We start from the raw sequence: 15,970 nt of genomic DNA on the forward strand, positions 1-15,970 counted from the left end.
GCTAGTCTTATGGGGTGGAAAATATTTGGCGAAGAATGCTTTTTTCATTTAGTCCCATGTTTCGATAGATCTAGGCCTTAAGGAATACAACCAGCTTTTTGCTTTATCTTTGAGAGAGAAAGGAAATAACTTCAATCTCACAATGTTGGTGACATCACCTCAGTGGTTGAATGTAGTCACCACTTCTTCGAATTCCTGTATATGCACGTACGGACTCTCATTTTCCAACCCATGGAAGGTTGGTAAGAGGTTAATCATGCCGGGTTTGAAATCGAAATTTGACATATAGTTGGGATACATTATGCATGAAGGTGTGGCTGTGCGTGCAAGATGTAAGTAATCCTGTAGTGTTCTTGGTTGGACTTCATCTTGATGAGCCATCGTGAGTGGTTCAGGAAGTCTCGGTGAATTGGGTGAATTTGAACGAATGGAAGACGACTGTAAAACGTGCTACCCGAGTCCTTTGGTTAAAAACGTGCTTCTAAGTGTTATTAACAGGCTAAGGTGGAAAAAAAACAATAAAAAGGAAATGATATATTTTATTAAATACATAAAACTGTTCATGGGCCCACAAGAACATTTACAAGTTATTTACAACTCAAAATGGTCATTACTGTTTCAAATTTACAAACCCGCCGACCTAAGCGGCAAAAATAGGGTAAACCCCCTAGTTCCTCTGAGAACGCCTTGGCCGTGGTGGTCAAGCGGCCGCCTATGTACACATCACCACCTAAGCTCTCCACTCAAGGTTGGGTGAGCTTTTCTTTCCCTTTACCTGCACCACATAGCACAGATAAGCCAGGGCCCAGCAAGAAAACACAATACAGCATGATATAATATCAACAATGATCATAATAATCATTCAGGACTTTCAGTCCAAAACATGTAAGTGATAGAGGAAAAGTCACTAAGGTGGGTACAGCTCCCTTTAGCCATGTAACAATAGGGTCACCAGGGCTTAATAGATGAGTGAACCTTTCACTAGCTTAAACAGGATAGGTGCATGGTGACTAGTCACCAACATAACCTTCCTCATGACCATAGAGTCATAACCTTGGAACATTGTTCCCTAGCCATGTGACAAACGGTCACCTAGGTCTTAGGCCCTGGATCTGAATAACTAGCTTAGACTAGTCAAGCGCTTATATGTTTCATCGACCTTAGGGTCGGTCCAGCATTAATGCCTTAGAGCCATTCAATGCTGATATCAATTAGACCTAATCTTCATTCGGCCCTGCGTTCAGGACGCTTATACCGTTTCTGACTCTTAGGTCAGTGATACGCGACCAGTGCCATCCCTGACTAATCAGTTCCATACACAAGTAAACAACATATGCTAGCATTTAATATGCAATCAATGTCCACATTTATCAACCAACATGCCTTAATAACAATCATGCATGTCATATACACAGGGTGCAGTTTTCTTACCTCCTGTTCGAGCGAGGAATATAATAAGAACGACTCCTGAGAACGATCAACCTTTTGGTTCCTTAGTGGTTACCTAATCACAACCAATTATAACCTCCATTAATGAAAATCCACAATAAAAGGGTCTTAACCTAAACCCCACTCCTAGGACCTCGAAACATGCCCACACGGTGAGTAGATTCGATCCCGGCCTTAAGGATTGAAACCCTGAGCCAAAAACACTCAAAACAGGACTTTGGAGGAACAGAGTAGTGCTACAACGCTTCTCAATAGCTCCCCAGCGCTATACTCAGAACCCCCAAACCGCCCAAAATCATCCTGTGTAGCGCTATAGCGCCCTCTGATGGGCGCTGTAGCGCTACCCCCAGAACAACACTCCCTTGAAACCTCCTTCTTCGACTCCTTCGATTCTAACCTGATTCCAATGCTTCCAAATCCCATTTTTGGTGCCAAATGAAACCAAAAACCATCCTCACATACCCCAAACATCACAACCATAAGAACCCTAGCCAAAACTCCCAACAAAACCAAGTATTCAATCCAGAAATCCCAACTGAAAACTAGAACTAAAACAGGGCAAAACAGGGAATTCAATGGCTAGAAACTTACCTCAAACTCATATTATGATGCTCTTCAATGGTGGAACACTCTCCCAAACTCCCAAGGCTTACTTCCCAAGCTTGAATCCTTAAGAATGGTTCAAAAATCACAAAGAGAGCTGAAGGAAAGATAGGTACGGGAAGGCTCTTGAAGTATACTCTATTTTCACTACCTTTCCACAGCCTAAAATGGCTTATATCTATCCTAGGGGTGAAAAGACTAAAATACCCCTAGGTCTAATAAGGGTTTCTAAAGGCTCCCAAGGGCAAAATTGGTATTTCCTACTTATCTCGTTGATCATAATTAACGCTCTCCAATTCCCGCTATTCTCGATAATCTCAAACACCAATAATTTATATCCCGTTACCCTCTAATTCCCGGCAACAATCTAATCATTAAAATCACCCCGAGACTCATCCTGAGCCCCGAACTTAAACTTATTATGACTAGACTGCTAATTAATATTCCATGATCGTCTCATGCCAAATAGCTCAAACAAACCCACATTATAATGTGGTCTCAACAATATGTCACCGACATGCATACAAATACACAATTACGCCCTCAATGGGCCAAATTACCAAAATATCATAATAATCAAATGTGGACCCGCATGCATGCATATAACATCATATTATAATATAATTCACATAAACATGCATATTATCATTTAATGGCATAATTAAGCAGTTATGACCCTCTCGGCCTACTAATCCAGCCATTAAACCGCATTAGGGATTTTGGGGCATTACAACGACAACGATTTATGAGAGTTTTCTAAAGCTTCCACTTGCTGTCTCACGAATCTCCCTAGTGCGTCTCTATTTCGTGGCATAAATTTTTGTTATTATTTTTTTGTAAGTATTATAAGCGCAAGTGTGTAATAGCGTAATAAGTATACACCAAAAATATTCTCAGGCCAATTGGGAAGGCTGCCAAGGTACCACTTTAGGCCCAAAAGCTTTTCTAGAACTTCTCGAGGTTCTTAGAAGAGATTGGAGGGTAACGCTGACACATACCTTATTTAAGAACCAATTTTTCTAAGACAGAACAAGTTTGGTTTCTACTGATTTCCATAATTACACAAATGTTCTCAATACTTTGTTTTTTTATGCTTTAAAATTTTATGATTCAAAGTTTTATGCTTTTTTTCTTCTTCTAAAAAAGCCTAAGTCTAGAAAATAAAATTCTAAACCTAAAAGTAAGAGAAAATAAATAAATAAAATAATGACAAAAATGAATAAATAAAAATCTAAAAATGAAAATGAGTGAGAAAAAAATTTAAAAGAGAACTAAAAAAATTTAAACTTTTTTTTTACAAAGAACAAATAAAAATAACAAAAATCAATTCACTATGCAAACCTTTAATTGTAAAATTACCTCCCCGGCAACGGCGCCAATAATTGATATCGCCCAATAAACTCCTAAGCAGCCGCAGTTGTAAACGGGCTATGTCGTATCCACAGAGAGGTAAAATACAAGTAAAAAGAAAGATTAGTAAATTAGAAATAAGAAACTTTGAAATAATGTAACTTTGAAAAAGAATAACTTTTAAACACTAAATAAGCAAAATTGAAGAATTAGAATCGGAAAGAAAATATGGAAGACACAAGTTTCATTCATGCAAACACACACATATATATATATTAATAAAGTTGATTCATTCTACTCAACTATAATTCTACACCATTAATTATAGTTGAAAAATATATATAATAAAGTTCATCTTAAAATATGTTCTTAATTAAATTATACTAACTTCTAATTTTAAAAACCTATCATATTATATACCTTAGAGCGATAAAATACTAATGACAGAATGCAGTAAAAAGCATATAATATAACAAATATCCTAAATTAAATCAAGAGCCTAAATTACTTAAGAAGAGCATGACTAGACTTATGTAAAAGACACCAATAAACTTAGAATAAAAATTAGAAGAAAATAAATTTAATTGTAACAAATATATAGAAATGAGGAACAAAAAATAATCAATATATCAAAAATAGGGATAATTGCGGCATAAGTACCCAATGTTTGGGTTTTGTATGCGGCATAGACCCAATGTTTATTTTTAGTGGCAATAGTACCCAAAGTCAGTAAAAGTGTAATTCCGACAGTCTCCTCCGTTAGGTCTGTTAATGAGCTGATTAGGCAGATACGTGTCACATTTTTATTGGTCCAAATCATAGTTATTTTAAAAATATTATTGAGCTGGACCAATCACGGAGTGCCACGTGTTGGTCCAGTCATCACGAAATGGAGACTTAACAAAGGAGGCTGATGGAATTACACTTTTACTGACTTTTGGTACTATTGCCACTAAAAATAAATATTGAGTCTATGTCGCGTACAAAACCCAAACATTGGGTACTTATGCCGAAAATAACCCTTAAAAATATAATGTGAAACATGAACTTCACTCTAACCTTTCCACAAGATAATTTAGCCTAAAATAGGCATTGTTTTCACTCAAAAAAATGAAAAAGAAATAAATGTTATTCTCTCTAGCTTTACTCTCTACACTTCATTCCACCATTTGATCTCTTTTCCCTACATTTGACTCTCTATTTATAGTTGAAATAGGACCCAAAATATGTAAAATCGTGTACAAAATAGTGGGAAAAATGACATCAAATTCTGATGGAAGTGGGACAAGTGGGAGATAGCTAGGACACATGTCGGGCTTAGAGTGGTTATTAGAAAAATGCTGGTGGTGGAGTGGGAGACAACAAGGCGACGTGGCGGCTTTTGGTTGGCTCGGTAGGAAGGCGTGGCAGGTTTGGCAAGCGTGCGTCAGACAGAGTGACAGGCGGTATCAGGCGCTGGTGGCTCGGGTCGGCTCCGGCGACTCTGGTGGGACGCGTGTCAAGCAGGCAGGACCTTCAGCAGGTGCACGTCAAGCGGCTCGACTTGCCGAATCAGAGGCCCACACGTGGCAGCTGCATGTGTCTTTTTGGCTTGGACTATTCGGGTTCGGTTTGGGCCTAGTTCACCTTCAAAAATGCCATTTTTTCATTATTTCTTCATTTATAATTCTTTCTTTTAGTTTGTGTCAAAATACATTTTATTTCCTGGAAATTGAACACAAATTAAATCAAAATTAATAGTTTCAAATAAAAAATATATTACAATAAATCCATAAAATTATTAATTAAGACTTAATTTATTTTAAACTTTAAAGCTAATAAAATGATATTTTTGAGCACTAATCAGTCGTAATACTATTTTACTCCATAAGCGTGCTGGTCCTGCCACAATTGTAAATCTTGGCTGCAATACTCCAAATGCACGTTCTACATCTTTTCTACATGCTTCTTCTTTCATTGCATATAATTTATTTTTAGGATCACGTGGATCATGAATACTTTGAGCAAGAGTGGACCATTTTAGATATATACCATCAGCTAAATAATAACCCATATTATACTCTTTTCCTTTAATGACATAATTAGCGGGTGGAGCAATACCGTTTTCAAGATTAATAAAAAGATGGGATGCCTCCAACACACTTATATCATTATTAGATCCCGTTAGACCAAAATATGCATGCCATATCCAAAGATCATAGTCAGCTACAACTTCCAGAATAATAGTTGGGGATCCACTACGACCGGCATATTGTCCTCCCCAAGCTGTTGGACAATTTTTCCATTTCCAATGCATACAATCTAAACTACCCAACAATCCTGGAAAACCTCGATGTTCACCAATGTGGAGTAGTCTTGCAACATCATCAGTGTTAGGTGATCGGAAATAACGATCTGCAAACACCTCGACAACAGGCATAACAAAATCTCTTTAAACTTTCTAAAACTGTACATTCTCCTATTTCGATGTACTTAGCATCTGCTGGTATACCATATGCCAACATTCGAAATACAACTGTTATTTTTTGCAAACCCGATAACCCGAGTTTACCAACTCCATCCCTTCGTTGGAGGAAGTAATTATCATGCCTTTGTACAACTGTTATTTGTGGTTGTTAAGTTATTTTCAAATTTTATTTAATTCATTCTCCTATTTATATTTGAACAGTTTAATCAAGCGAAGATGTTATTAGCACAAGATCCAAAATACAAGAGAGGGTTCAAATTTGATCACCTATGGCCCATCCTTAAAAGATATCGAGAAATTTACAGATAACAACACCAATGCACCAACTAGATTCCAAGAAGGTCATAATTTAACTTCATCCCAATCATGTTCTCCCGATTTGGAGTCATCGACATCGGCATCTCCCAGTATGAATTCATTTGATCTTAATAGAATGATGAGGCAACCACTATTAATTTAACTAAAATACCTATTTGTGTGAAAAAAAAAACAGAAAGGTGAGGAACAATTTAAAAACTGATGGAGCAAAATGAAAAACTTATTGAAGTTATAAAAAAAAAAGATAACTGAATATAGACATGAAATTCAAAGTGAAAAAAAATAAAATTAAAAAACAAAAGGTTGAAGTGGCTAAAATGAGAGAAAATAATAAAATTTTATTTACAGATCTGAATTCTCTATAGACGACCCAGAGTTTCGTCAGTATATTCAAAACAAAAAAAGAAAAATTACGCGGAAAAGATCACAAACATCCCAACATGGAGGACAAGGAGAACAATCTCAATATCAAGGATCTCAATATCGAGCATCTCAGTATCAATGTCTTCATTATGAAGAAACTCAAAGAGCAGGAGTTGAAGATGAAGTTCAAGGATCTCAATATCAAGGTCAGGGATCTCAAAACCCTTCAGAAGATTTTAGTCAATATTATAATTATCTTGGCGAAACGTGGAATAATTTTCCGTACTTTTAAATTATTGTTTTAGTTTATATTACTTCATTTAGATCTATGTTATTGCTTTTGTTTTTATATTTAGTGTGTTTGATTTTAACTTTGTAATATATGTTTAAATTTGACATTTTTTTTGTATTTTGTTAGTTGTTTCTTTAATCAATTTGCATGTTAACTTTTATTTTATTATAAATATATATTAAATTTTTATTAAAATTAAAAAATTATACAAATATTTAATTGTGATATATTTAAATTTTATTAAAAGCATATCAATTGCATATTTAATTACATCACAATTAAATTACACTATAAACTAACTAAATTTATACTACAAATAATATATCTATAATTTTTTTTTTTTTGAAAGAGATATATATATAAAAATTTATAAAATATTCCTATAAAATTTAGAAGAAGAAAAAAAAATTATCGTAGATACAGTGTCCCACCATTTATAGTGGGACACTGCTGCATATGATGAGACACGGTAGCATCCCATTAGAATATATGTGATGTGAAATTCCCATCAAAATTGCATTTTTCTGTTGGGTTGGATTAGCCCTTGCTATGCACCCCACATTTTGCTAAATATACATATTTTTATATATGTCGAACAACCCAACAGAGAAAACAAATGATCTATATAGATAGGCATAGGCTACTCCCTCGTCCATGTCTGCTTCCACAGTCTACTCTACTCCTTTGGGTGGAACGTAGTAATCCAAATGCAGTAGTATTGCTTATTTCCATGTTCATTGTTGGCATAAAGCATGGGTGTGTAGGAAACTTGGGCCTAAGCTTTACCATGAATATAAAATTCAAGTTGGAATGTGAAATAGATTTAGTTGGGCCAAACTGGTTTTCATAGATATATTTCATTTAGGAATGTCATATAAGTATGATTACTAGTTACAACTGTTACAGAAAAAGATCACAAACCCCATACGTACTGATGTCCAAAAGCCACATACATCTATAGGACGATCTATTATCTAAGCCCAAGTTACACCCATAGACCTTATTTGTTTAAATTTTGCAGAACAATTCACAAGTGGACACACAATAACTTGCCATTTTTTTTGACAAATATAACTTTAGTCATTTTATTACTAACCCTAGTAGAAACAAAAATAACTATTGATGGTACTAACTCACAGAACACTCTCCCTCCGCACCCTCTTTCCCTCTCCTCATCTCACACATTATCATTCTCATCTCCTCCAATAGTGATGGAGATAATATTGGTCAAGCTATACAATATGATGATTCTTCAAAATGTCTCGACAATAGTGATGATGATCATGAAAATGATGTCATATGGATATTTGAGTTGAAATATATCTTCTTTGTGTTTAAACTTTGGTGTTGTTTGATAATACTTAAAAAAATAATTTTTTATTTAATTAATTAAAAATTTGACAATTAAATATAAAATGTGTTTGGTAATTATATTTTTATTTATTATTATCTTTTTAAATTTTAACTAAAATTTATTAAATTTTGAAAATATAATTTTTTCACTTTTAAATTTTTTTTAAACAGTTTTCAATTTTTTTTTCTTCTCTTATTCAAATCAACACCTCATACTATTAAATAAAAATTAAAAATAAAGTTATCAAATGCGTTTATTATTTTTTGTTATTAAAAACAAAAAACAAAAATAGTTACCAAACATATTTTATTTTTTAAAAATAAAAAAACAAAAATAAAATAATATTTCTATTTTTATATTTAAAAAATTCAAAAACAAAATTTTTAACAAACGGGCCTTTAAATTTTACCATTCCTTTATTAGTTAGGATTTTTTAGTTTGAACCTTTCATGAATTTATTTTATGATTTAAAGACTTATAACTAGTAATTTTATGACTTTGTTATGAAATTATGTATTGTTTGTTATGAATTTTATGAGTTTTTATGATATTTTATGAAGTTTTTTTCTTCTTATTGCTGAGGCTTACGCCTTGGTGTGCCTCGAGGTTTACACCTTGCGGTGCTAAGGGAAAATGCCTTGGTTCTTGATTTTGCCTTTCAAAAAACTTGATTCTTGTTACAACCTTAGCAGAAGAAGTTTCTAAGCCTCTTTACAGTGAAGGGACATGAACACCACTACCAACTTGGGGTTCCAGAAACACCACAAGAGGACAACATATGCGTATCAAACCCTTCACCTTGACTTTGAAGCTCAGGGTAGCACACGTGGTGGTTAACTTGGGTCACTAAGCAAGTCTAATCTCCACTCTCCCTAAATAAATTTTTGTTATGTTTCTTTACATTGGTGTCTCAATATATCATTATCAGTTATATCAACGGATTTACCACACACACACATATATATATATATATATATATATATGTGAATATACATGTACTGCATAAGTTGACTGGGTTAGTATGGACAAACAGTACAAAAATGGCATTGTCTTTCATCTGCTTTGTCTCACTATCATTATGCTTTTTGATGGTTTATGAATTTGGGATAGAGAAAATAATGACGATTTGTTGTAGTTTATAATACTTGATAAGTAGTATTAGTGGCTAGAGTAATAATGAGTTATGATATTATAGTTGATGTTGTTGAGTGGACAAGTGAAAAAATTTGGGTTTGAAGGAGTAAGATTTATATTTTAGAGACTAAAGGATAGTAGAAAGTAGTAGAATTTTATTGATGGTTTGTAGTTTCTAGTTACATTATTCGCTACCAATGATAGGGTATTTATAGTGGCTAAGCCTACTTTATATTTATGGCTAGAATTATTTGTTCCAGATTTTTTTAGTATATTTGATTTACAAATACAACTTCTAAACTAATCTACACAATAAATAGTCTAAACTATTTAAGCATATAGCTTATAGGATTATAGAGTATTCTAAAAAATACCTTTGAAGTTATTCTATTATACAAATATCTAGAAATTTCTTGAGTAAATTATTCTACAAATGTCTAGAATATTATAGAGTATTCAAAAAATGTGTAACAACTTCTAATACTTTTCAAAACACTTACTCCCGTGACAGTCGAAGAAAGGTAGTGGTGGGTTGATTTAGAACTTAGGATATAGAAAGTAGAGTTTAGGCAAATTTCAGTAATCTTATTCTTGATTTTAGGCTACTTGTACACTCTGGCCTTTATTTATTTTTACGTCTATATTTTTGTGCTCCAAGGGAAACTGGCATTAACTAATAAAGTTACTCACCATAACTTTTTGAGGCAAGCAACTAAGAAGAAAGTAACCCAAACAATCTCTTTACAAAAACAGGCCTCAAGTGAAGAAGAACATTGGGATGATGGGAAAAAAAGAATCACAACAACTCATCAGGCTATATATATATATATATATATATCCCTAGCTCTATACACAAGAGACATATATATATATAATAATCTCATGCTTTGTTTTCCACCAAGTGTTTGTGTTCTTAGTTGAATGTCGTTATTTTTACTTGACTACACTATATCACTACCCTTCATTATTGGAGGAAAGATTGAAAGAGTGGTCTTCGTTTTGAGTATGAAAAGGTCTTAAGATTCCCTCTGGAGGACATGGTGCTGGTGCTGGTGCTGGTGCTGGTGCATGGTGAGCAATGAAGGTGGGAATTTTCTCTCCGGGCATTAATACTGATACACCTCTCGCATAAACAGTCATCTGAAACAGTAACACACATAATATATAAAACTTCTCAAAATATAAATATACTAGTAATTAATCTTAGCTGGTAACAACATGACTACTTGAACATCTTAGCCGATCACCAATATAAAATATTAGTATTATATATATATATATATATATTTATATGAAGCTACTTTTCAAGCATGCTGCTTCACAATCCAATGCAAAGTCTTTGATTATGATGATTATTACTATTATTTTACCAAAACAATGAAAAGTAAAGCAGTTAATAAACCGCGGCCAAACAGGGAACATGGCTTTTGCTTTATCTTTCTTACAATACAAGAAAAAGACATAATAGTGGGGAATGAGATATATGTATTAGAATAATTAATTATGAATCTTCACGGGTTTTAAATTAGTAATATCTATCTACAATACTCTTGTCTGCAAATTTCATTTACTTTTCCATGAATCAAGGATTTCTCCCACACCAGACTTTTGTTGTGAGACATTTTAAGTTGAAAATTTGGAATGTCATAACTCAAAATAGTTATAGATACATATAAAAGCTAAGACCATAGATGCATCTCCTATCATATAAAACTTACATGTGAATACTATTAGGTTGGCCTTGAAAACATAATGTATTACTTCTACACGTATTTATATATATATATATATTTGTATTTATATAAATATTTGTTGTTGTCACATTGGTCATCTCAGCATGTGGGTAAGTTTGCCAATATAGTCAATAACTTGCATCTTAAAACTCTAGGTGGATCATGAAACTCTCACCATTTTGTCTCTTGACAAAATGTGTTTAATGCTTAAGGACAAATCTTGGGATTACTTTCCTAATATTTAAATCTAAGGTTGTCGAATTGGGTGCATACACCTAGATAAAAAATATTTATAAGTTAAACAACAATATATTTGACTAAATGTTGGAGTGACAATTCTGTTTCTGTGAGACGGGTTTAATTAATGAAAGTAGACTATACGTAGTTGGGAAACATGACCCCAAAAAAGTTTTTTTTTTATTTTTTAAAAAGCTAATAATTTAGAGAAGAATATACACCCCAAATATAAAGTTATATTCTTTAGAACTTTGAGCACCGTTTAGATATTGTTCTTTTCCATCTAAAAAAGCCTTATTGATTGCCTATGACAAAATTTTGAGCACTTCATATTCAAGTATTCAATTTGAACGAGTTCGGCGCAAATTAAGCTTGGAATCTTTTTGACACTTGAGACAAAACTATATGACGATGATTACGTTTTTGTTCTCTAATCACTACTCCTAAAAGAAACAATATTATATATTATATATAATTATTCATATAAGCAAATACAACTATATATGTGCTTATATGTATGTGTACATCCTAATGTGTCAAAATAATAGTGGTCAAATATAAAAATAAATTAAAAGATATGAATGAAACATGGTTTATTTTTTCATGCCTAACATATTGAGAAAACATTGATATTGAATAGAAAAGACAAAACCTTCACCATGGAGTGGAATATTATAAAAAAAAAAATATGTGACTATGAGGTATAAAAGTATAGTGTTATATAGGATAAGCTAGGATTATGATTCCAAGAACTTAAAAAATCTAATTAGGTTGCGTTAGAGTGCCGTTGTAATTATACGCTTTAAGAGTATAAGTATAACAATATATATAGATATATACCAATACTATTACATAATGCAGCCCACCAAAGAAAACTTAAAAATCATCTCAGTCATCTTCTATGGGGATATGGAACTATTTTTAATTCAATTTGGACTGACATGTACCACTTCCTTGATCAAAACTCATTAAGGGTTAAACATATACCACTAACAAATTCCAATGTAGCTGATGACACCTCCCAAAAAAAAAGAAGAAGAATACCACAGAAGAAACTTTTACCTTTTTTTAATTGTTGAAGAACTATGATTAAAAAAATAATACTATTATCTATCAATATATTATTCTTATTTTTTTTTCATTTTCTTCTACCTTTTTCTGTTATGGCTGGTAGCTAGTTTCTAAGAAATTGTATAGTACATATGGGAAGTGTATAGAATGATTGGTAATCAACCCTTTTTGAGTCATGCTCGCAAATTAATCTGAAAAGGAATGAGTAGTTTTTCAACTCATATGCAAATTCATTCTTCCTTTTCCTTTGTGATTAATTTTTTTTTCTAACTCTTTTCACAGATTCATTTACAATGGAAAAGTTTAGGGGAAAATAAATTATTTTCCTTTTTAGTAAGTAAAAATAAGTCAAGAGCCAAAGACTCTCAGCACATTCATACAAATTACTTAGCACAGTTTATTAAAACATTCAACTTTTCATATTACCACCGAAAAGAGTTTAGAAAAAAAAAAATTAATAAAGGAACGGTCACGATCATGCTGCAAGTTCACTCATTGTACTTACATTACTACTATACTATAACAACCTTTTTTATTTTCTTGGATTGAAAAACAAAAAACAAAAATTTGCAGAGTAATTAGAGAAAGAGAGCTTACTTTGGGAGAAGGGTAATCGAGTTTTCCACCATAGACGATCTGGTTCTCAAGGTCCAAACGAGTGATATTACTGGGAGAGTTTGAGCTGTTGTTGTTTGATGATGATGATGACCTGGACCTGAGAAACTTCTCAAAGATAGCCATGAGAAGGAACATGGATATGAGAATAGCAGTGGCCACGAACCCAAACGACACCGCATTGACAGAGTTGTCAACGTGCCTCCAGTACTCTTCTCTTTCTGTGTTCATAGCCGCCATGACTGGTGGTTCTGGAGCTATGGGGAGGCTTTGTTCACCCATTATTGTTATATATATATATTGCTAGCTAATACTTCTTTCTAATAATGGTAATTACCAAAAACCCAATTGGCATTAATTCTCTGTTGTTTATCACTGGTGATTAAAATCTGCGAAGTGAGATTACAGTAAATGACTGCATGAGTAGTAGCTTAATTAGCTAAAGAAGAAATAACTGCTATATCAACATTGGGAAATACTTAATATAGTTACAAGTTTATCTTAAATTTGAGCTTTCGTGGTGGTACTGAGAAACTAACCTTAAAGACTAAAAAAGGTTATGAGAGAGAGGAGTGAGAGATGGCTGGAGGTTGAAAAGACTGGCTCTCTATTATAAACCAAGGGGAGTATTGAGTGTGGGGTCACCTTTGTTTGTCTTCTTAGCTAGTAGTTAAATGGTATTAATTCTTACTATCGATTAATAATCAATTACAAATTCACATAAATTTACGTATGTGACTGCTTTTTTTTTTCTTTCTTAAATTTCATAATGGATATGTGAATGCAATGAATGATTGGTTAAAAAGAAAAATTAGGACGATAAATTATAACTAATGATAACATGGGTTTTATTTTCTTCGTCTTTTATCTACAAAAAGCAACCAAACCAATACATGTAGATGTTATCATCATATTCATACGAGACCTTAATTAATTTTGTAGAGTCAATTAAGTTGGTTTAGTAAATAATTAATAAGGGTAATTAATCTCATGATAACATTACGTTGTGTAATTAAAGTAAAGTAAAGTAAGACTAGTCACACGTATGTACGTAGAAGTGAAAATGTTTGGTTTTGATTTTTTCTTTTTAACGGCTGTGATGGAGTTGATTTTGTGATGAGCTGTCGATTATTAGTGAACAGTCAACGTCGTTGTCGATGAACCAAATTAGTGTAATTACGTGCACGGGGGACCCGAGGGAAGATACTGCTCAATTGTGGGTGTGGGTCAGATATATTCAGGTCAGTTCAGGGTCAGAAGTGGGCCATGGGCCCCCGTGCAGGTTTGGGCCCATGTGCTGCTCCTTTAACTTTCGCATTCCTTGCTCCCTCTTCAGTCCTCCTCATTCATCAACTTTCTCTTCTTTTCATGTCTTTTCCTTTTCTTTTTTTGTTTCTTATTATATTATTTCTTTTCCTTATTATAATTATACACCATCTCTTGATAATTACTACTGTTTCTATATACCAACTTGTTTAAGATTTTTCTACTTTTAGATCAGTGCATGGGTAAATGGGACAACTTATTTAAAAATTTCTGGTTTTAACAAAAGTAAACCCAATAAATTACCCTTATTTTTTCCACATTACATTACTATATTGTAATTTGCATCCAGCCAGTACTTTATATTTTTTTGGTCTTTGGAACTTGGAGGTTATGGAGGGATAAACTAACTGGACCTAGCTTTAAGAAGAAAAACTAAATGGGCCTAGGGGATAAGAGTGTATAATAAGCACAAAACTAAAGGTTGGTAACTACAGTTTGTATATATAGCCTATAGCTATAGCTATAGCCTAGAGGAATATAGATAAGACAATGCAATTTTAAGTGAAACCAAAAACCCTACTAGGTATCTAGGTGAACTGTAGAATTCCGACACAACAGTGGCTACAAAGCTCCTTTTCTCCTTCCTCTTCCATGTGCTCAAAGCTGGTCCAACCACATTCGTCTCCACTTGCTGACGTGTCAAACACGTGTACTGCTGATATGGTTCTCACTATCTCTCCCGGCTTTTGATGCCCCACGAAAAAATACAAGTGGGTCCCAATAGGTGCCATAGTAAGGTAAAGACGTCGCATGGGAGGCCAGTTGTCCCCCGTGGCATCCGACGTGGAAATTGGAGAGTACATGGGCTCGAAGTTGGACCCCTCAACCTCGTTCCATATCCCAAGTTTCTTATCGTACATCTCTATATGACCTTTCCAAGCGGTTAGGCAGTCTCCGGAGCTGTAAAGCTTGTCATCAACTGCCGCGATTTGATTAGGTGGTACGTCCAGCTGCCACATCCCCACCACGAGGCTCCACGTGTCACTACCACAATCCAACATGTCAGCAGAACACCTTTCCTTGACTGAAAAAGACCCCTCTTCCCATGCAAAGCCACCCACTACGTGGACTCTCCCTTGCCACGTCACCCCCACACATTTGTACCTGGAGGTGTTCATGTCGGGGAGTGGAGCCCACTCGTCGAGAGCCGGGTCGTACACCTCAGCAGAAGAAACGCCGTTACCGCCGTCAATCAGGCATTTTCCGCCGGCCACGTAGATTTTACCGTCCTCGCCGACGGTGCATGCAAAATCGAATCTTGGCACGTGGAGCGACGCGCATTCTGACCAGGTGCCGTTACGTAAGTCGTAGCGTAGAACCGTGGACCGAACCTTGCGCTCGTCGAGATCTTCAACGTCGTCGTTGTCAGTCGCCACCTTCTTATGACAGACCTTGCCGCCAATGATGTAGATGGAGTTGGCGAGGAAGACCATCGAGAACCCCTTGAGGACGTGGTTCTCTTCGAGCCCAGGAACGTAGCAAAGACGGTTCCACGTGTTGTTGCATGGTGCGTAGTAATCTATCCAATTGGACGACATCATTTTGTTCGGCGCCAAAGGGTCCTTGCCACAAAATGACATGTAGAATCGAACACCTGAAAGAGGGTTTGAGTTGGATGAGTGTGGTGAGTTCTCCAAAGGGCTGTAATAAGACCCCAT

General features: G+C 34.5%; 2 protein-coding genes across 2 annotated transcripts; both read right to left on the reverse strand.

The window, feature by feature from the left end:
- Positions 1-10,026: 10,026 nt before the first annotated feature.
- LOC133817707 (uncharacterized) lies at positions 10,027-13,559 on the reverse strand. Its single transcript, XM_062250289.1, has 2 exons — positions 12,969-13,559; positions 10,027-10,470 (listed from the first exon to the last, which is right to left on the reverse strand). Exons 1-2 carry the CDS (start codon positions 13,266-13,268, stop codon positions 10,285-10,287), a joined length of 486 nt encoding a protein of 161 aa, XP_062106273.1. The 5' UTR covers positions 13,269-13,559; the 3' UTR covers positions 10,027-10,284.
- Positions 13,560-14,824: 1,265 nt separating this feature from the next.
- Positions 14,825-15,970, reverse strand: LOC133814168 (uncharacterized). Its single transcript, XM_062247164.1, has one exon. The coding sequence runs from the start codon at positions 15,968-15,970 to the stop codon at positions 14,840-14,842; it is 1,131 nt and encodes a 376-aa protein (XP_062103148.1). The 3' UTR covers positions 14,825-14,839.

Source organism: Humulus lupulus, chromosome 2, assembly GCF_963169125.1.
Source record: "Humulus lupulus chromosome 2, drHumLupu1.1, whole genome shotgun sequence".
NCBI classification, from domain to species: Eukaryota; Viridiplantae; Streptophyta; class Magnoliopsida; order Rosales; family Cannabaceae; genus Humulus; species Humulus lupulus.